Here is a 21337-nt window from a genome sequence, read left to right as displayed (position 1 = left end):
CCTCGAGGGTTTAATCCGGGTGAGGAAGACAGTGCGGGGGAGGGGGGAACGCCAAACACTAAATGGAAAAAACCTGAGCCGAAGCGGCTCCCGGGAAGTGCGCGAGGCGGAGCCGGCAGAGCGCAGAGCCCCGGGGCGGGCGGGAGACGCCGGGCGCCCGCGGGTCGGGGCGCGGAGGCGGCCCCGGCGGGCGGAGGGCGCGGCCGGCGGGAGGGGCCGGGGCGGCGCCGGGAGGGGCGCGCACGGCGGCGCGGCCGCCCGGCCCAGCAGGTGACCGCGGGCCGGGGCCGAGCCGGAGTGAGTCCCGTGCGGGCGGCGCGACTGGGAGACGGCTCTCGGGGTCGGCGAAGTTTGCCGGAACATGGCGGAGGAGCCCGGGACGCGCGGCAGCGCGGCGCGGCGGCGGCCGGGGCCCCAGGAGCTGTAGCCGCCGCAGCCGCAGCCGCTGCCGCCGCGGGGCGAGGTCGCCGCCATGGCCCGCTGGATCCCGACCAAGAGGCAGAAGTACGGGGTTGGTGAGTGCTCGCCCCACCCCCCCCGCGCCCGGCTGCCGCGAAGTTCGCGGGAGCGGCCCTGGCTTGCGCAAAGTTGGGCGCTGGACGCCGGGCCACTGGGTACCCGCGCTGCTCGGTACCGGGTTCGGCTCCCGCTGCCCTCGCAGGCGCAGTCGGGGCTCAGCTACCCCGGCGACAGTTCCCGGTTGGGGACGTCCCTCCCGGTTTGGGGAATCCGAGGGCTAAAAGTGCACTCGGGCTCCGGGACTGGTCATCCGGCTCCCGAACCCAAAGCTCAGGCGCTCTGCACGATGGAAACGTCAAAAGATGAGCGCTCGCCTGCTATTCATTTGGGGCACCGCGCCCGGGTGCTCGCCTTTCTCCTCCGCATCTTTGTGGTTTCATTGAGTAGTTTGTAATTCGGCCGCCGTCGGCCGAATGCGGGTGCCGCTCGGGGACCCAGGGCTTTCTGCCTTCCTTCTTGGGTTCTCTCTGAGGTCCCAAAGTGAGGGTTTGGGGGTGGAATGCCGCCCGCCCCCCTTTCCTCCCAGGGACTGGGACCCTGCTAATAGTTGTAAACTGAATGGGAAACTGAAGTAGTGGGGTAGGGGTGGTGGAAGAAACAGGAAGTGTGTGACCAGGCAGCGGGGGGTGGTTGCCCCCCGGGGGCGGGGGGGAGTACTGGTTGTGCAGACACGCTCGTCCCTAACGGACCGTGCATGAAGACAGACGGTGTAAGACTGCCTTCCGAGCCCGGAGTTTCATCGTGGGATAATATGAGGATGTTTTGTTAAGAAAGCCGTTACAGGTCCTGCCCAGGCACTTGGCATTCCTAACAGCGGTCCTGGAGGAGCCCCCACCACCCGCGGAGGGATTGCTTTTGTGTTGTTTTGGACCCAAAACACTGGCTGTGCCTGCTTTTGACCCAGGGGAAAAACCGTGGTCCTTGCACCTTTTATCCAGGAGTGAGGTTGCTGAGGTCTCGTGGGAAGACTGCCATTAGTCGGTAGATTACAGGGCAAGTAGATTTCCGAGCGGTTCCCTAGAATAAACACAGTTGTGTGTGTTGAGAATTTTATCACTTCCTGTCAGGTTCATTCATTTGGCCCATTTGTAATTTAATCTTTTACTTTCGTCCCTTCCCCGCCCCCATTTCCCCCTCACTGCTTCAGTTAGTAGGGAGTGGTCCCTGGACCTCTTATGTGCTTCTGCGTTTTCTGACCATGAAGTCCTTTGCAGAGATACTCTTAAACGTCCTCTAGTGCTTTTCAACTCTGTAACCAGGAGTCAGTTTAAAGAAACCAACAACCAAACCCTTTCATATTTACTGTAGTATTCTTAATTGTGATCCTCTATATATGTATGTAAGTGTTTTCCCTCTATTTAAAAAAAAAACACAACTTCTTTCCTCTTACATTTTACTTAGAATCTTTGCACTTTCCTGTGGTTCCAACTCAGAAATGAGTAGGTCTTTCTTCTGCTCCAGACCACCTTGTCCTAATTTGGTCTTGAGGCTTCCACATGGCAGATGCCAGTAAGTAGCCAGTAGTTATGGAGGTGAAATGGTCTCATAAGATAGAGGGAATTAGTTTCTTTATATTTGAGCGTTACAGAGTACTACTAAATTAAGGCATATTTAGCGATGCCTAATCATTAATTACTACTTACAAAGTTATCAATTTTAATTTTAACAGGATCCAAAACAATTATGACTTTCATGTAGGCCCCCCCATATGGGGTTTTTTGTTTGCTTTAAATATTTTAATTATTTATTTGACAGAGATCACAAGTAGGCAAAGAGGCAAAGATTGAGGAGGAAGCAGACTCTCCGCTGGACAGAGAGCCTGATGCAGGGCTCTGTCCCAGGACTCTGGGATCATGACCTGAGCCGAAGGCAGAGGCTTTAACCTACTGAGCCACCCAGGCGCCCTCCCCCCCCCCCCCATGGTATTAATGCCATTGTCACAGGAGCAAGTATGACATGTTTTCTTTTTAATACACTCCCCCCCCCCCCCCCCCCCCGTTCTGGGATCAGATTACCTGGTTATTTATCATCAGCCAAGAAAAGTATTTGAGTTGCATTTCCAGGGCATAGGTGGTAGCAAAATTGCCGGGTGATATAATTTGGCACACTTATTTTACTAGACACAATGGATTCTGATTAATCTTGGCTTGACAAAAGGACCCACTGTTAGGACAGATTGGCCTCAGAGATAAATCACCATTGTTTATTCCTAAAACTCACTGTTGTTCCTAACACCTCCCTCCTTGGAAGCCTTCCTTGGTCTACAGGGTAAAGTCTAAATTGAGCCCAGCTTTCAAGGTTAGGATAATCTGGTTCAACCTGTCTCCACCAGCCTTATCTCTCCTGGCTTCTTTCGTGAACTCACTAGTGCAGACACTGCCCTTCTTTGCTCTTGTGCAATATTCAATGGAGAGGCTCTCCTTTGGGACTTTGCTCCCTTGTGCCTATCCCCTGCCCGGAGTACCCTCCGATGCCTGCATCTTCCTGAATCCGGCCTTTTCCTCAGGGCTCAAATCCATTTCCATTGCTTCCCCAGATCGGGTATGAACCAGACCTTACCAAACCCTTATGCCTGTCCTCACACTACAGTCACTACATTGTGCCATCCTTCGTTACTTACCCTTTTATCCTTGGGTTCACTGAATCAGAAGGTTATGGTTCTGTATCCCTGTCACAATACCAGGTATAGAGCATATATTCAGTAACTGCTTATTCTTGGCGTTGAGGTGACATTGTAACTCCCTAACCTAATTTCTATGATGATTTAATGCAGTTCCTCTCCCCCCCCCCATTCACCACAATATTAGTTTTATTTTGTTTGGTTAAATGTGTGAAATTAGGCCCTTCAGTCTGTCTTTTCCTTTGCAAGTCAAAAAAAAAAAAAAAAAAGAGAGAGAGAGATGTGCTGTTGAGAAAATAAGCATAGAGTAGACAGACTCATTTAAATATAATTAGGAAAATTGGCCTGTTGGATGTTTGGGGGGGATAGTTATCACTTGTGAGCGTCTGGTGGTCGGATTGCGTTTCTGGGTGAAGGAAACCATATGATAGACATTTGGAAGCATTTTAATGACTCACAGCTACTCTGTGTGAGGTTGGCACTTTGATCTCCATTTGAATTTTGCTAAGGGAAGCTAGCAGTCTCTACTTTTATATTATCTTGGTGCCACTCACTATTGGCTGCTCCTGACATAGCCTAGATTTTTCTATGGGGACTGAAATGCAATCTGTCTGGGCTTTCTTAGTTCTTAAACGTAGCTCTGTTGGCTCAGTCTCTAGCATTTAGAAGGGCCTGAATGACCCACACGTGTTATCTGTGTTATCAAGGGAGAGGACCAATAGATTCGCTTCTTGAAAGTTCTAGTCCATTAGTATCCCGGTGTGAAGTTCTCCGTGCCAGTGCTTGGATACAAGGGCACTTCCCATTGCCATGGAAAGCTGTCTTATTTTTCTTTATTTTCTCTCTTTCTTGAAATTTTTGTTTGAGAATATGAGGGTGTAATCACTTTTATTTAGATTTAAAGAACGTTAGTGATACATATCCAGGTTACTCTTCTGATGCTTTGAAACATTTGTGTATAAGTCTGCATCCAAACAAGCAGTTCTTATCAATAATAGCCCCAGATTATGTAGATGGTTGATTTTTTTTTTGCAGAATAATTAATTATTGCTTATTTGTGATCTGTATTGTTATAATGTGATAAAAGGTAGTGTGGGAAGACCTTTGCTTTCACCATTAGCTCTTCATCTGGTTCTGCTAAACCGCATTAATCTGAAAGCACTTAGCTCAGTAGACTCTCAATTGCTGTGTAAAAATTGAGAGCAGACTCTTGTAGCTTTTTGGTAATGCAGTCAGGTGTGCTGTGGGTTCCCTTTCAGCTCTTGAAGGGAGGGTCTCAGGATAACTGGTCTGGGTTCCCTTTAAAGAGGGGAACTTAGAGACTAAAGTCGTAAAGTGAATTGTTTAACGCAAGGTAACCTTTTGACTGCATGAACTCCCTTAGTCATCTGGTTAAGCTTGTGGATCATTTCCTTCAAATAATGATTTTAAGTGCACAAAGTCAACTATGAAGGGTTAGAAATGAAACCCAGTTGTTTTGAAATACAGCTGTCAAGATATTTTTCAGAATTTGTGTGTATGGTAAGATATGTGCTTATTAAGGCGCTAGATAACAAGATTTAGTGGCAGATCTAATAACTATCCTACTTTTGAATTAGTGATGAGCGTATGTGATTTTCGTAAGATATCTGCAGTAACTGTGATATGATACGAAAATACCTATGATTTGGGTTTGCTGCAAGTGGGGTATATTGCCTCCAGTCATAATTAAAGTAAATGCTGAGTGTTAGGAAATAGAGATGCATTTTCTTCCCCTTTTCACATCCATGGGTCTCTGAATTTGAACACAGAATAAAAATCCTTAGCTGAAAATCACACAGCTAATTAGTTATGGAACCAGAATAAGGAACAACAGTAACACTTGTTGGTCATCTGTCTACAGGAGGCATGATGCTGCTGTAGATACTCTACAGCTGGAGAAGTCTTTGCCCCAATGTGTTCATGTTCTAATAACATGGAGGCTAAGGATAAGGGGAATAGAGAATTAATATTTACTATGAATTTACTTTGTGAGTGTTTTAAACCCTGTAATTCAGTATGTTCCAGGTACATGTGGGGGTTATGGAGATGTTTTTCAGGGGAATTAGAAACTTCCTTGGCAGTAATACTAAGATATTATTGGTCTGTTTCACTTCACCCTCCCATAAGTATACAGTACAGTTTCCCAGAGACTGCCTGAAGTGTAATACTGCAGCAGTCTGAACACCGAAGTGGATGGAGGAATCCAGTTGCCTTTCATGAAGGCAGAGGTTAAAGAGCTTTACACAGATGCAAAGCAGTGCATCTCCTAAGTGTTTTTGTTTGGAAAAGTGTTTTTATTTGGAGAAATACATATTCCAAAAAAACATGCATTGGGTTTATTATGATTATTTTATTATTTATTTAATTAAAACAAAAAGATCTTGTTATTTGAGAGAGAGTGTGCATGCAGGGGGAGGAGAAGGGAGAGGAATGGGCAGACTCCACCTTGTGTGCAGAGCCTGAAGTTGGGCTTGATCTGGGCTCCCTTCGATCATAACCTGAGCTGAAGTCAAGAGTTGGTTGCTCGACCCACTGAGCCTCCCAGGTGCCCCATGATTATTTTATTTTTACGATTTTATTTATTTATTAGAGAACGAGCGGAGGGGAAGGGTGGGAAAGGGCAGAGGGAGAGGGACAAGCAGATTCCCCACTGAGCATGGAGCCCACTATGAGGCTCCATCACAGGACCCCAAGATCATGACCTGAGCTGAAGTCAGCTGCTTAACTGACTGAGCCACCTAGGTGCTTCTATTATGATTATTTTAAATTAGTTAAAATCAAAAAGTGTAAAATATCTCGGTTTTGCTTTCTAATATGATAAATAGTGATAGACATAACCCACATAAACAAAAACTCTTTGAGATCTTGAGTAACTTTGAAGAGTAAAAAGGGGTTCTAAGACCAAAAAGTTTCAACCTGCTTCTTTACCTGTTATTTCATTAAACTGAGATAATGCTGTAATTCTCCTATATTGCCCCTTTTTCCAGATGAGAAAACTGAGGCTCATGGAGGATACGTTTTTCATCTGTGGCTGTATAATCTCGCTCAAGCCAAAACTCTACTCCATATGTTTTCCCAGACTTCACTTGTTCATTGTCATCTTGATCTCTGACGTGTCACAAGATTTCATCTTGTGAAACAGCTTCGTGTCTGAGTCCATACCTGGTCTGAGACCATGCCTGGTCTGTTTCCCACTTTATCTTCTGTGTTGCCACCTTTTTTTTTTCTTTCCATTTTTACTGAAAACAATTATTGCAAAAGAAAATCTTACGTTCCTACCATTAAAGGAGAGCCAGTATCACATGCCATTGGAAAAAGCAACTATAAAAATAACATCAACAAAAATAAAACAGCAGTGTCCTGGAGTCTGGCTAGAATCTGGTCCCTGTCAAGCCATTTCTCTATTAAAGAGCAAACATGATGCCAGACTGAGGCATTCTTTTTGTTGTAATGTAGATCCCTGTGATTGGTGGTAGTTAATATTCTGTGAAGTAGCTGGGAACCCTGACTTAGGGAATACTGAGTGAGCCATGGCTCCTAGGGGAAATTCAGGGTCAGGTTCTTGGGAGCCTCTGGTTGTGTTTTCATCAACTGGTCAGCCTTACTTTATGTGTGTTTCTGTGTCAGGTTTAAAGACCTGCTTTGATATATAATTTAATATATGTTATATAACACATATAACATGTATGTTATATGTGTCATAACACACATGTTATATGTGTTATATATGTTATATGTTTATAGATATGTTATATGTGTTATGTAATTTAATATATGTTATATACCATATATATGTTATATGTGTTATATAACATATATTACATACTATATTTTAGAAATATAAGTTAATATAATATCATTGATTCACCAGCAGTGAACTCACAGCCTGAGCAAAGCACGAGGACTCAAGCCTGAACCAAGCTCATCTAACACATGTATTTTTTCCATGAGACAAATGCCAGCCTTTTGGGGCCCAGGGTACTACCCAGCACTTCAGCGCGATGCTTGGGGCCGTTTCCAAAGGTGAAATCATTAACAGCGTAATATGAGAAGAACATGGCACTGCCTTTAAAACCGCAGAGAGGATGCTTGTTTGCCGTATGAGAACTGAAGGAAAAAGAGGGTATGGCCTGGTTGGATCTCAGGTGGGAACTTGCACATCACATTCTGCCCCTCTACACACATCTGAGAGAGGCTGTGGAAGGACCAGGAATATTCATTTGAGGCTGCCGGTAGATTCTAGCAGGTAGGAGAATTCACAAATACAGACTCTACAAATGATAAGCACCAGGTGTAGTTGAGATAAAAAGAATTAAAAATGGAATCATCGTTAGAATAATCCCTCCTTAGGTTCTCCTCAGAACCCTAGCTAAGGGTACTACTACTGTCTTTGCCCATACCTTGCCCGCCCACACCTCTCAGTGTCTCTCTTTTTCCCCTTTCTTCTCTTTACGTGGTCTGTGACTGTCTTGCTTATTTGATTGTGTTTACTGCTTGTCTCGTGTGCTATGAGGACAGGAACTTCGTTTTTTTCATTAGGGAACTCCAGCCCTGCGAAAAGCACCCGGCAGGTGGTCAGCACTCAGTAAATAAATGACAGTAATAAATGAACACTGAACCCATCATCTACCTAAATTTGTCTTGTCTATCGTAAGAGGCCATTTTCTCCAGGCTATGGACTATACTGCCCCGTGTGTCCTTCCAGTGGGGCAATCAAAAGTAGTGGGGAAAAGAACATTTAAATAATAGATAAAATAGATTTAATACATTGCTTGAGCAGAGGATTGTATGAACATTTTGGGGTGGGAGAGGAACTGAGATCCTACATGGTGCCCTATTAGATAGGAAGGGAAAGTGGGAATAGTCCTCTTCTTCCCCTTCCCCCTCCTCCCTCCCCCTCCTCCAGCATTATTTGTGGAGGCTTTCTGGAGGAAGGTGCTTGACCACAGTGGTAAATAGGGTTTAGGAGGTTCTGAGTCATTGCATTAGTGCTGTGTTGAGCACATGACTTGGAGAGAAAAGAAGATGAAGTCTAATGAAAGAAACAGGATTTTATTTTTAAAATTTTATTTATTTATTTGAGAGAGAAAGAGAGGGAGGGATTGTGGGCAGGAAAAAGGGGAGGGTCAGAGGGAGAAGCCGACTCCTTGCTGAGCAGGGAGCCTGACCTGGGGCTGGATTCCAGGACTCAGGGATCATGACCTGAGCTGCAGCAGACACCCAGGGTGCCCTGAAACAAGGCTTTTAAATGCATTTCTCCCTTCGTATTACAAAAAAAAAGGAGTAGAGATCCCTTAGAATAAGCACAGCATATACTGTGCACAGGGTAATTTAAAAAGTAGGAGATTACAAGTCACGTGGAGAAGAAAAGTAATTTAGAGTATTGGCAAGGGGCTTTGCAGCAAAAGGGAGTACTTGCTCAAGCTTCTGTGTGTCCACATTCTCTGAAGACTTTTTGTGGTGGTCCTACCTTTCAATGTGTTAGCTTTCAACATAACTTGTAGTTTCTCCTCATCTAAGTATTAAGAGACGAACCAGTGGAGTTTGGGGGATGAGGAATCAAATCTCACTGTAATGAATTTTTCCATAAAGGGGAACTTTCCAACTTCTAATTTCTTCCCAGCAATATTCAGTGTGACAACAATTACAACTCTATACGTAGGAAATATTTTAATACTGTCAGAAGAATCAAGAAAGGAACCCGGGTCAGTGTATTACCACTCATTTAAATTGAGAATTATAATAGAATTGTACTAGAATTTGACCTCTATCTTTGGCCCCAGAGATCGATTAAGGTCACATAGTTTGTTCTTCACAAAATGTTTGAAAGGAGGGAAAAATAGTTTTCTCCCTCATCAAAGATAAAATCCTCTGGGAGAAGTCTACTGTTTGTGGGTGTTAAAGGCGTTAACAAATCCTTTGGGAGACCTTTGACATTGGTTTGTAAGTAGCCTCTGGCATTCCTTAGGAATCACGGGCTTCAATTTTTAAGTTTAAGAAAGAGCTTTTGAGATGGGGCTAAGAAATGACTTTGAGGGAGAGGTTTGGGTGAGCAAGGGAAAGCGGAGGATGGTTGTGTTAATTTTATTTTTGCAAGTGATGCTCAGGCCATGTCCTCTGGGAGCCTGGCCTGGCAGTCGGGAACTCAAAGGATTGTTTGAATCGCAGGCAACCAACCAGTTGCCAAGCAAGAGACAAAAGTGGTCTTTGTCTTTCACAAAGCTCTGTGCCATCGCAAAGCTGCTATTGTTCCAGTGGCTTTAGATTCATGGATCCACGTTTCCAGATTGTGCCATTTTCGCTACTTTTCCACACCCCATTAAACTCTGGCACTGTCCATGTCAGATGCCGGAGGTGGACCCCATGGATGCCCTCACTCAGAATCCTAGGCACTCGTTCTTTATCTTGTCAAATAACTTAGCTTGGGGAAAAGAAATCACAGCAGAGATTAATTCTCTCTTGAAAATAGCTCTTTGCTGACTCAGCTGAGGTGAGTAAGACTACGTCCTGCTGACTTGTTCATTACACGTGTACCTGGACAGGATGCGCCGTACTTGGTTTGTACTTTCTGCGAGCCTGGAATGATAGCGCTCTCCCTCCCCAGCCTGTCCTTCTGGAGACCGGTTATAAGTCATAAACCTCTGTTATAAAAATCTGACAGCTTTGCCCTTTTGTGTATAGAATCTTGAAATATTAAGGACTAGTTGCATCTGTACACCTCCCCTCATAGCTAACATATTGGGAAATATATTGGGAAAACATGCCCCAGAGGCAGGAAGTAATCACGCAGAGTCACAGGGCTGCTCACACATTTGTGTTTCAGCCTGTCCTCTTCTAGGTGCTGCTTCTCCCTTTACAACCGGCAGAGCAAGTTTCTTTAGATGTCTGCTTAGGGGGTCTGACAAGTGATTGCCCCCCATGAAGTCCTAAAGGGAAAATGCCCATCTTCCCTGTTTTTTTCCTAGGTGGAGGTTTTGGTGTAAATAAGATCCAGCTATTAAATCATCTCCCCCCCCCACCTTTTATTGAAATGCCACGGACATAACATGATGGTAGTTTCACTTGTACAGTGTAAAGTGTCTGGCATGTGAAATGATCAGCATGGTGAGTCTAGTTAATATACATCACCACACATTGTTACAAAGGTTTCCTCATGATGAAGACTTCTTTTTTTTTTTTTTAAAGATTTTATTTATTTATTTGTCAGAGAGAAATCACAAGTAGATGGAGAGGCAGGCAGAGAGAGAGAGGGAAGCAGGCTCCCTGCAGAGCAGAGAGCCCAATGCAGGACTCGATCCCAGGACCCTGAGATCATGACCTGAGCCGAAGGCAGCGGCTTAACCCACTGAGCCACCCAGGCACCCCCCCCCTTTTTTTAAGACTGACTTATTTGCTTTAGAGAGAGGGGGAGCATGAGTAGGAGGGATAGAGAGAGAGAATCTCAAGCAGACTCCACGCCAAACACGGAGCCAGTTGGGGCTCAATCCCATGACCCTCACATCACGACCTGAGCTGAAACCAAGAGTTGGACGGGTGCTGATTAGCTGCACCACCCTGGCACCCCGTGATGAGGACTTTTAAAAGGTACCCTCAACTTTCAAATATACAGTACAGTATTACGAACTGTAGTCATTATGCTGTACATTACATCCCCAAGACTTACTGATTTTAGAGTTGGAACTGTGTACCCTTTGATTGCCACCCATCCCCCACTTCTGGCAGTCACCAGTCTGTTTTATGAGTTCCGTTTTTTTTTTTTTTTTTAAGATTCCACATGTAAGTGATACCATGCAGTATTTGTCTTTGTCTGTCTGACTTCTTTCACTTAGCATCATGCCCTCAGAGTCCAAATGGCAGGATTTTCTTCTTTTTGATGGCTCAATAATATTCCCGGTGTGTCTGTGACACATTTTCTTTATCTGTTCATCCATCAGTGGACACTTAGCTTGATTCCAAATCTTGGCTGTTATAAATAATGATGCATTAAACATAGAGGTGCAGATATATTTTCAAGTTAGTGTTCCTTTGAATAAATACCCAGAAGTGGGGTTGATGGATTATATGGTAGTTCTGTTTTTAATTTTTGAGGAACCTCCATACTGTTTTCCACAGTGGAAATGTTTATATTCCCATTGACAGGACACAAGACTTCCCTTTTCTTCACATCCTCACCAATACTTGCTTCTTGTCTTTTTAATAAAAATGTTCTAAAGGATGTGAAGTGAGATCTCATTGTGGTTTTGATTTGCATTTCCCTCATGACTAGTGATGTTGGGCATCTTTTCATGTGTCTCTGGGGCATCTATGTCTTCTTTGCAAAAATGTCTATTCAGATCTTTTCCCCATTTTTAATTTGGATTTTTTTTTAGCTACTGAATTTATGATTTCTTTATATATTGGATAATTCCTTATCAGTTAGGTGATTTGCAGATATCTTCTCCCATTTGGTAGACTGCCTTTTCATTTTGTTGATGGTTTTCTTTGCTCTTCACCTTCCCTTTTTTAAGAGTTTTGGGAAGGAAGTGTGTTTGGAGGTTTGAGCCTGCTAAGTAGAAGTCGAGCTGTGGGTTCCATGCTGGTCATGTTTCAGTCCTGCTGTGGGCCCAATGGTCTTTGGTCCCCAGCACCATGGTATTGACATGATGTCAGTTGCAAAATTAATAAGCAGCATGACATTCTTACAACATTATAGGTGTGTTTGAGAATGAATGTTACTGTGGTTTACTGAGTGTTGATGGGTGAAGGTGAGGTCATGTATTGATCATAAAGGATTTTAGTATTGACCTGGGAATGAGAGAAAATTGGTCTTTTTTTAGACCTGTATTTTGAACAAAATGATGATGCTTTCTTTGGAACACTTAAGCTTGGAGAAGTTTGAGTGAGGGTCCTTGCTGTTGTGGTGAGTGCAAGTCCCCTGCGCTGTTCCCATGGGAAGGGACAGCTTGATAGGAGGGCGGCAATGCAGTCTCATCTCAGGCAGAGAGCCACTTTGGACTTCATATGGGAACCAGCTCCTCCTAGAACAGGACTGGCATTTTCTGCCTGGGTTTGAGGCCCTCCAACCAGGCTTTGAGCTCCCTTGTGAACAGAAGCAAGTAAACAAGAGAAGGCCTGCCCCAACATCATGACAGCATGATTCGTTTTCTATTCTTTTTTTAAAGATTTTATTTATTTATTTGACAGAGACACAGGGAGAGAGGGAACACAAGCAGGGAGAGTGGGAGAGGGAGAAGCAGGCTTCCCATGGAGCAGAGAGCCTAATGCGGGGCTCGATCCCAGGACCCTAGGATCATGACCTGAACCGAAGGCAGATGCTTAATAACTGAGCCACCCAGGTGCTCCAGCATGATTCATATTTGATTTTCCATCTCACAGGATTGTGAGGCACAGTTTCCATGAACTTACATGCTTGTATATCTTTTCTCAATCAGTGGATACTTGAAGCGTAGTAACACATTTATTGTCTTTGAAAAAGGGATCCTAAGGCTCAGAAAAAATGGGGAAATTTGGTATAAGTGAAATTCTAATGTGCCGGGTCTTATAATAATACTGTGTATGCCGTATCATTGTGGTCTGAACAAATCCAATTAAAATTGGTATAATCTCTATCAAATATTGATTAAAATAGAAAAGTTTATATACCTTTTGACTTACGAGTTCCATTTCTGTGAGTTTATCCTGCAAATATAGTAATACATGTGGGGAATGATATATGGACAAGATTATTCATTAGGGCATTACTCGTAAGAAAAATGTGAAAATGTATGTGACTCAGTCATGAATGGGTTTAGTAATTTATGGCACATACAGTGGAATGCTACACCATTAAAATGGAGCTCGGGGATAGACAAAGAATCTTCTAAAGATGATACTGGCATTTGGCAGTTTAAGGATGAGCTTTTCAGAAAATGGGGCTGGGTCAGTTGGCTGTGTATATTGAAAAAATGTACTGGACTCCTACCTAAGGCCAAAAAAATTGATCACTGGACCCCTACTTCCTGCCATAAAAAAGCGATCCAAATGTCTGGAAGGTAGAGGCTTTCAGAAGAGAGTGTAGCAGGGTCATCTTAGTGGCTCAGTTAAGCATCTGACTCTTGGTTTTGGCTCAGGTCTTCATCTCAGGGTTGTGAGACCCTGTGTCTGGCTCTGTGCTAAGAGGGGAGTCTGCTTGAGATCTTTCTCTCCCTCTGCCCTCCCCCACTCTTTCTTTAAGAATAAATAAATGCATCTTTAAAAAAAAAAAAAAGCAGAGAGCATAAGAGAACACTTAGACCTTGGAGTCAACAGAGATTCTAAAAAGGGACACAAAAAACCACCAACTTAAAAATTATACCGAGGCTATTAAAATTAAGAACTTCTGTTCACAGGAAGTGAACAACCCACAGAAGGAAGAAGACATTCCCAGTGCACATGTCTGACCAACAGATCATATTGCAAAGTTGTAAAGAACTAGAAATCGGTAAGAGAAAAGAATAACCCAGTAGAAAAATGGGCAAAAGATTTGAATAGACACTTCATAAAAGATGATAATCCAGATGTCCAGTAAACATTTGGAAGGTAGCTGCTTTGTATTTGTCATCATGGAGTTGTAAACACAATGGCAGTCCCACCAGAAGAGCTAAGTAAAACACAAAACCATGGAGGGCACCTGGGCGCCTCAGTAGGTTAAGCGTCTCCTGTGGCTCAGGTCGTGATGGGATCAAGTCCCACATCTGGCTCCCACTCAGCGGGGAGTCTGCTTCTCCTTCTCCCTTTTACCCCACCTCTACCCCCCTGCTTGTGCTCAATTTCTCTCTCTCTCTGACAAACAAAATCTTTAAAACAAAAACAAAACATGGAATCATTCCAGCTATTGATGAGGACATGTGGCTGTAAGACTCCCATGTTGTGGAAGCACAGATCAGTACAACCATTTTGGAAAGCAGTTTAGTAGATCTTAGGAAGTTAGGTGTGGACCTCTTCTGTGCTTCAGCAGCTTCAATGTTAGGGGAATGACAAATTTCTACCAAAAGCCTTGTGCAGAATGTTCAAGTACACTACTTAAAATAGCTCCAAATTAGAGACCCACATACATGCCCATTGGCAATTGAATGTATCTATAAATTATGGTGTTCCCACCCAATGAAATCCTATAGGTCAGTGGGAATGAAGGATTTATATGTCCTCACAAAAATACAACTAAATCTCACAGAAGGCTGTGGGAAAGAAGGTGAACACGAAAGAGTACCTATCGTGTTACTGAATTTCTATAAATACCAATATTGGCCATAGTAACTGGTTTTTAGAAGTCAGGGTAGTGGTTACTCTAAGCGTCCCCGCAGGGTGAATGAAAGGTGTGCAGGCTGTGAGGATGAGCAGAACGTATAGGTTATTGGTAATATTTGTCCTTTCTTGATCAGGGTGCTGTATAGCTAGGTGATTTGGTTTATGAAAGCTTAGTGCACTGTATGTATATGACATGTGCATTTCCTGAATGTATATTACACTGGTAGGAAAAGAGTGAGGCAGCTCTCTATACCTTGATATGGGCTGTTTTCAAGATAATATTAATTTTGTTAGACAAATATTTGTGCCATCCCCACGGTATGTCAGGCATAGTTGAAGGCACTGAATGCAGTAGTAGGCAGAGAAAAGTGTGTGTTTGCATGTATTTGTAAATGCTAGACCATTTCTGGAACTGTACGTAACCAATTGTCCATCAGTTGTTTCTTGGAATAGGATGGTGGATTGGATGTCAGAAGTAGAGAGCTTTTATTGAGTGTTTTGGTACCTTTTGAAGTTTGTGCTGTGTGGACTGTACAATCCACATTGAACCAGTGTGGATTTGCCAATATGAACAAATGAGTAAATTGGACTTAGGTATCCTGTGATTATTAATGTAATGTGTGACCTAAAGGCAGTAGCTGTTGTAACCCCTGTTTTGGAGGTCTAGCAAATGAAACAGAGTATTTTGGCGGTTTGCCCCAAATCATACAGGATGTCTTAGTTGGGTTCGGCAATTAGGTCTTCAACCCCATCTCTCAAACTATGCTGACTCTTGCATATTCTAGCATAAATCTAACTTTATGTGTCACTGTATTCTCAAGGACCATCTGTAATTTAGCATACTTTGCTTTCTATGGCTGGGTGTATTACTTGTGACACACTTTGTCTCTTTGTTCACAATCAGAAGCCAGTTCCAAGATTGCTCTTCAGTAAGGGCAAAACGGAATTTTCATGTTTACACTAGTCTCATCTGTTTATAATCTTAAAACTAAAAACTTGTAGAATCACATCTCACTAGTTTTAATCTGTCGGCTGTTCTGTGGAACTGGATGACTATTTTGTGGCTGATAAATCATTAATCTCTGGCTTTGATTCCTCTGTTCAAAGTATGAGGTCATGGTCTTTTTTTTGATAAGGTAATGGATAGTCCCATGGCCTACACAAGACTTGGTCTTGCATTACTTAAAATGTTTCGCTAACAGAAGAGAATATTTATTCTGTACAGATTAATTTTGTAGTCTAACAACTTCACTAATAGGGTATGCCTTTAAAAAAAAAGGTCATGTTCTGGGGCACTTGGGTAGCTCAGTGGGTTAAGCATCTGCCCTACGATCTCAGGGTCCTGGGATTGAGCCCTGCATTGGGCTCCCTGCCCAGTGGGGAGTCTGTCTCTCTGCCCCCTCCTGCTCATGCTCTCTAATCACTCTCTCTTTCTCTCAAATAAATAAAATTTAAAAATAAAATAAAAAAATAAAAAGTCATGTTCTGAGTAAGTGAAGCAGAGCAAGATGACGATGTTGACTTGCTCAGTGCCACATGGTAAGCTCACATGGTTACTACTTCCCGTCCTGCAGACTGTAGTTACGGCCAGTGCCATGGTAGAAATCAGAATTGTCCAGGCAGATGCAAGAGCCATTTGCTGCAGAATGAAGTTCTGGAGGGTAGCTTCTTGTGGCTCAGAATTTTGAAGTTCCGGTCTACTGACTTTCATGAATCTTTGCTTTATGAAGTCATATAAGGCTCTAAGCCAAGTGAGAAGGTAGGATTATGGTTAGCATAAGTTCCTGGTACTGCAGGCAGTATGGCAATCATTATCTGAAATTCTGCTAGGCAGGAGCCAGCCGGCCTGAGAGTACACTGACCTGGCAATCAGGTGCTTCTGTTTGCAGAGCAGGGTTGATTATTAAGTAGTTAATGTTGATTAGCTCTGAACCCATCTTCAAAGGTCCAGACTAGACTCTCATATATTTCCAGTGTCAAAGCTCTTAGGGATAGAAACAGCCAGTCTTGCAAAAATTGTCATAGAAAATACTTGAATTCCCGGGGCGTCTGGGTGGCTCAGTGGGTTGAGTCTCTGCCTTCGGCTCAGGTCATTGTCCCAGCATCCTGGGATCGAGCCCCGCGTCGGGCTCTCTGCTCAGCGGGAAGCCTATTTCTCCCTCTCCACTCCCCCCTGCTTGTGTTCCCTCTCTCGCTCTATCTCTCTCTTCAAATACATAAACACAATCTTAAGAAAAGAAAAAACTTGAATTCCCAGAGGTCTCTGGGGGAGGGACTTCTATTCTCTGTTTCTGTGTTTTTAGAGTAGCGCCCACTCGCTGGCCCAGATCAGCCTGGCATCTGAAGAGGTATACATAAATAATAAATTCACACATAACTGGTGGACTAACATGGGTGTTTTGAGTCAGGCCAACTGGAATTGAAATCTCTACTCACCGTGACTAACTTACCACTCTGAGGAAGTACACGTTCTCGGCGTACTTACTACGTTCCAGTGGCTCCTGGGCTGTGAGGATTATGTAAGATATGGAATGTGTGGAAAATCCATAGGAAGAGTAGATGCTTTACGAAGGCTGGCTTCCTTCCCTTTGGCTTGATAGAATGCCACGAAGTACATCTTCTCCAGCCTCATCTGCAGTCATGGATTCACAGACATTTGTGACCAGTAGCCGGCCATTTCTGGCCCCATCACATAGACTATCATAGAATCTGAAAATAGAAATCCACGGAGGACAGAATCCTGAATGACGGGCTTGTGGGCTTGTGGGCCTTTCTTAAAGAAGACCGATGCCTACTTGAGTCCAAGAGAGTTGACTGCTTATAGAACACTGCGGAGTATTTCAGAAGAACCTTAGATACCTCGGGGGAGGCTAGTACCCAGTTCACCTTGGGCAACATGAGGACTGAGGCTCCAGCTTTTTTCCTAATCGCTCGGTAGCTTCAGGGAGGTCTTTTGGAAGCTCACAGATTCTGAAATAGTAGGACTCGTGGAAGAATTCCTTTCATGTTTGAGCTCCGACCTAAGCCAAGAGCCTTGGAAATTTTAAATCCATCTCTTATATTTTCTTTCCTGAATTAGATATGAGCCTGCCTGCTCCATTCAGATTTGACAGTGGAATTATTTCAGAAGCAAACGGCTCATTCCATGAAGCAGACCGTAATCCCATCCACTGTCCTTCATGGCATTTTGATTCTGATTTAAGGCAGTGACATGAGGATGGATTTTGGGTATGGGAAACAACCCCTCATTTGTTGTCCAAAGACCTCCATTTGTAAGGATCAGATCCGAGTCCGAGGGTGTTAGGGAGGACCCATGCACATGTGGAATCTTGCTTTTATTTGCTTTCTTTTTTCCCCTTCTTTACTTTTGATTTCTCTTGGATCCCAGGGGGGCTAAGTTCCAGGTTGAGGAGGCTTTAGCTAATGGTTATAAAACCTTAGGGAAAGTACAGCCTTTCTGTGGTCCTAACTTCCTAAAACTGCTCCTATCAAGAAATGACGGATGAAGGAAATATACACGTTATCTACAGTGAAGTGTGCATTCCCTGTAATATGTCTTTTTCTTCTTGCATTTATCAGCAGCTTTGGGTGACAGGGTTTTAGACTTTTGGAAGATTAGAGGGCTTGTTTTCTTGCTGAAATAGGCACTCTGCCATGTTCTTTTGTCTGCCTTAGTTCTGAGATTTTTTTGTTTTCTTGTTGTTTGTTTGTTTGTTTACCAGTTTTTAGCACTATGTGTTTGGATTAAGCTTCTGGAGTGATCTGGCTCGTAAAGGTCACTTGTTTTTTATATTCTGGAGCACTTAGGGTTTGGAGGGATGATGAGTAGAATGAAACCCACAGAGAAGGATTGAAACCAGGATTAGGAAGGCAGGCTTATATTTCAGTCTCTGTTACAGACACAGTCAAGTGGCTTGACTCTCTTTCGCTCTGTTTTCCATCCATAAAATAGAGACAATATTTTCTGCCACATTCCATATTCTCAGAGTGTGAAAAATTTTCAAATTTTGAAAATTTCTACAATGAATTGAGCAAGTGCTGGAAAGGCCACAGACATTGACCAAGAGTTTTAAGATCTAAAGTTGATAGGCCGTTGAAATTTCTGCCTGAGGCCTTACTCAGAAATTGTTGTCTAGGAAAAACTTTGGGGCAAAGAAGCCCATTTCTTCAGGACTCTTCTCTTCACATGCCGATTGTAATCAGATAATTTTCCTTCCAATTACTTGGTGACTTTTATAGACTCTTCAGGCTGGTTAAGGGATTCATCACTTAAAGAACTAATTTTCTCTTGACAGTGAACTTGTGATCTCATTCATCCGGTTTCTAGTTCTGAGATTACCCCTAACACTCTGAGAGTCATCTTTCTCAAAGACTTAAAGAGAGATCAGCTTTAATAAGGGGTTGATCAAGTTCAGTATGTGGTTTGAAGTATGAATCTGCTGTTGCTAGGTCAAAGCTTAATCCCTATGTTATCTCCTTGATTTTTTGTCCTTCTCCTATGGGCATTTAGATCTAGTGTAAGTAACACACGCAGACCAGATACATGCCTTTAGATGGCATCTGTTGATGCCTTCATGGATCTTGTTGTGTCTGATTTGGTTGTCAGGGCTCATCTCTATTGGGGAGCTCACGAGTTAGCAGGTCTGGAATGGTAGGTGCATGAAGGTGAGGCAGAGGTGTGTTATTGACCAGGCGTTATTATGTCATTGTTCTCTATTCATTCACCACGTGCAAACAAGTGTCTGAGGAGCATAATGTGCTCAGCGCTTGGAAGGGTCCGGAAGAGAAATGGACATAAATCTTGTTCATGGGAAGTTTGTAATGAAAGAAAGGACCCCATGTTATGAAGTCAGAAATAACTGAATGGAAGGCTAAACATGAAAAGGGGGCACAGAGCTGTACACTTTGGATTCTAGGTGTTTAGAGAAGCAGAGATTATTTAAATTGAGGGAATTAGGTAGTCTTCAAGGAAGAAGTTCTTGACCTTTATGGAGCTGGGCATCGAGGTTTGGGAAGGCTGGGGATATGGCTCAGCATGAGCCCTGGCTCCAGCCTGCGGAGCAGGTATCTGTGGGAAGTGCAGAATGAGGAAGCCTTCTGTTTTGGCTGCAGCGAAGGCTGGGTGAAGAGAAGGGGGAAATGACAGAGATTACCAAATGTCAGATTGTCCGGGAGCCCTATTTACCTTCATTGCTTTTCTTGTTCTTTAACCATTAATGCTAGGATGGTGTGCTGGCACACTAACTCTCCAGAAAAAAGAAAGCAAGCCTCTAATTTGTAGCATTTGCCAATGTCTAGGGTGTAAGTACTCCCACTGTGGCCAATTTCAAACTAACAGCGGATTAACAAATGGCTCACGAAAATCCCTGAAAATTTAGCAGTTGGCTCTCAGACGCCAGGAGAAGCCTGCTCCTGCACCGGTCCAACAGCCTCATGTAGTACCTGGAACAGTTGCTGTACCTGTCTGGCCAGGGCCACTGCAGCAGACTTCGGGAAGGCCTAGGTAACCAGCCCTGTCTTACACTGCATCTGACTCCCTCGGCCGTTGCCGATTGGTGTGTGGGTGGGTACCCCACTGCAGGAAGCTGTTCCATAGTCTGGACAATGACATGGTTTGGCTCAGAGAAGTAGAGTCAGTCATAGTCCCTATCTTGGGAGTTTGAATGAGAGAATCCCAAGAGGCAAAAGCTAGAAAGGATGCAATTTGAGAGAGCTGTGTCCTTGGCGAACTGAAGTCACACGGAGGCCAAATACAAATGGAAAGACCGTATGGAGGATGGAGGTAAAGGGTGTTACGCTAAGTGAAATAAGTCAGACAGAGAAGGACAAATATGATATGATTTCAGTCACATGGCATTGCAGAAAACAAACGAGTAAACAAACAGCAGAATCAGACCTATAAATACAGGGAAGAAACTGGTGGTTGCAAGAAGGGAGGGGCCGGGGGAGGGACAAAATGGGTAAAGGGGAGTAGGAGATGCAGGCCTCCAGCGATGGAATGAGTAAGTCAGGGGAATTAAAGGCACAGCATAGGGAATATAGCCAACGATATTATGATAACGATGTAATGGGACAGATGGTAGCTGCACCTGGGGCGAACACAGCGTGGTGTAGAGATTTGTGCCGTCTCGATGTTGGACACCTGAAACTAATGTTAACACTGTGTGTCAACTGCACTTAAAGGAAAAAGAGAAACAGGAAAACCAGATGGAAATGGAGGAAGCTAACAGAAGGCAGCAGCTGTGGAGAGCAGCCCTACAGCCTCTGGGGTCAGGGGTAGTGGGGGTGCACCCAGGTCCTGGAGCCCTCCTTGTGCTCAGCAATTTCCATTTCCAGGTCCAGAACATCCCGTTTCCTGATGCAGCTTGGGTGGGTCTCTGTTCCTTACAATGAGACGGCCTGACTGAAAAAGTTGATTTGGGACCTCAGCGTTCCTTGCAGAGCTTTCTGTGAGCACAGTCGGAGGAGAGGATGGATCATGTGCTTTTGATTGAAGGTCAAGTATGCCCCGTCCTTGATTTCTCTGCACGCCTCCCGATGGCTTGTGAATATTGGTTTTCATTCCAGCAGGGCTGGTTTGGAATCCGGGACGTTGGAAGAATAGCCAGTAGGACATGTGTTGGGGGCGATATTTTGTTGGCACTTACCACCGTAGGAAATCATGAGAAAATCGGAGCCATTGGCAGTCGGGAGAAAAAGAAGTTCTTTATTTGCGGGGGGCATCTGGTGAGCGAGGGTACGTGAAGATGCCTTGTCCTGCATTGGTATGCAATGCCATTTGAAAGAGGCTTAGGGCAAATTTGAGCCTTCACCCCTCTGATGTTCTCTCTACTCGCAAATTGGTGAATAATTCAATTGAGAGCAAGAGGGTGAGCGTGGTGCCCTATTTTTGCCCAGGCCTTAGTCATACAC

General features: G+C 44.0%; 1 protein-coding gene across 1 annotated transcript in view; it reads left to right on the top strand.

The window, feature by feature from the left end:
* The first annotated feature begins 304 nt into the window (after window positions 1-304).
* The window catches only part of DOCK5 (dedicator of cytokinesis 5), a 206866-nt gene continuing 185833 nt past the window's right edge, over window positions 305-21337 (top strand). The window contains exon 1 of the mRNA XM_044225113.1: window positions 305-515. Within this exon, the coding sequence (XP_044081048.1) occupies window positions 473-515 (43 nt within the window). The 5' untranslated portion in view covers window positions 305-472. The remainder of the gene's footprint in view (window positions 516-21337) is intronic.

The sequence above is a fragment of the Neovison vison genome, chromosome 11 (assembly GCF_020171115.1).
Source record: "Neovison vison isolate M4711 chromosome 11, ASM_NN_V1, whole genome shotgun sequence".
In the NCBI taxonomy this organism is placed as follows: domain Eukaryota; kingdom Metazoa; phylum Chordata; class Mammalia; order Carnivora; family Mustelidae; genus Neogale; species Neogale vison.
This window is presented reverse-complemented; position numbering and strand designations above follow the sequence as displayed.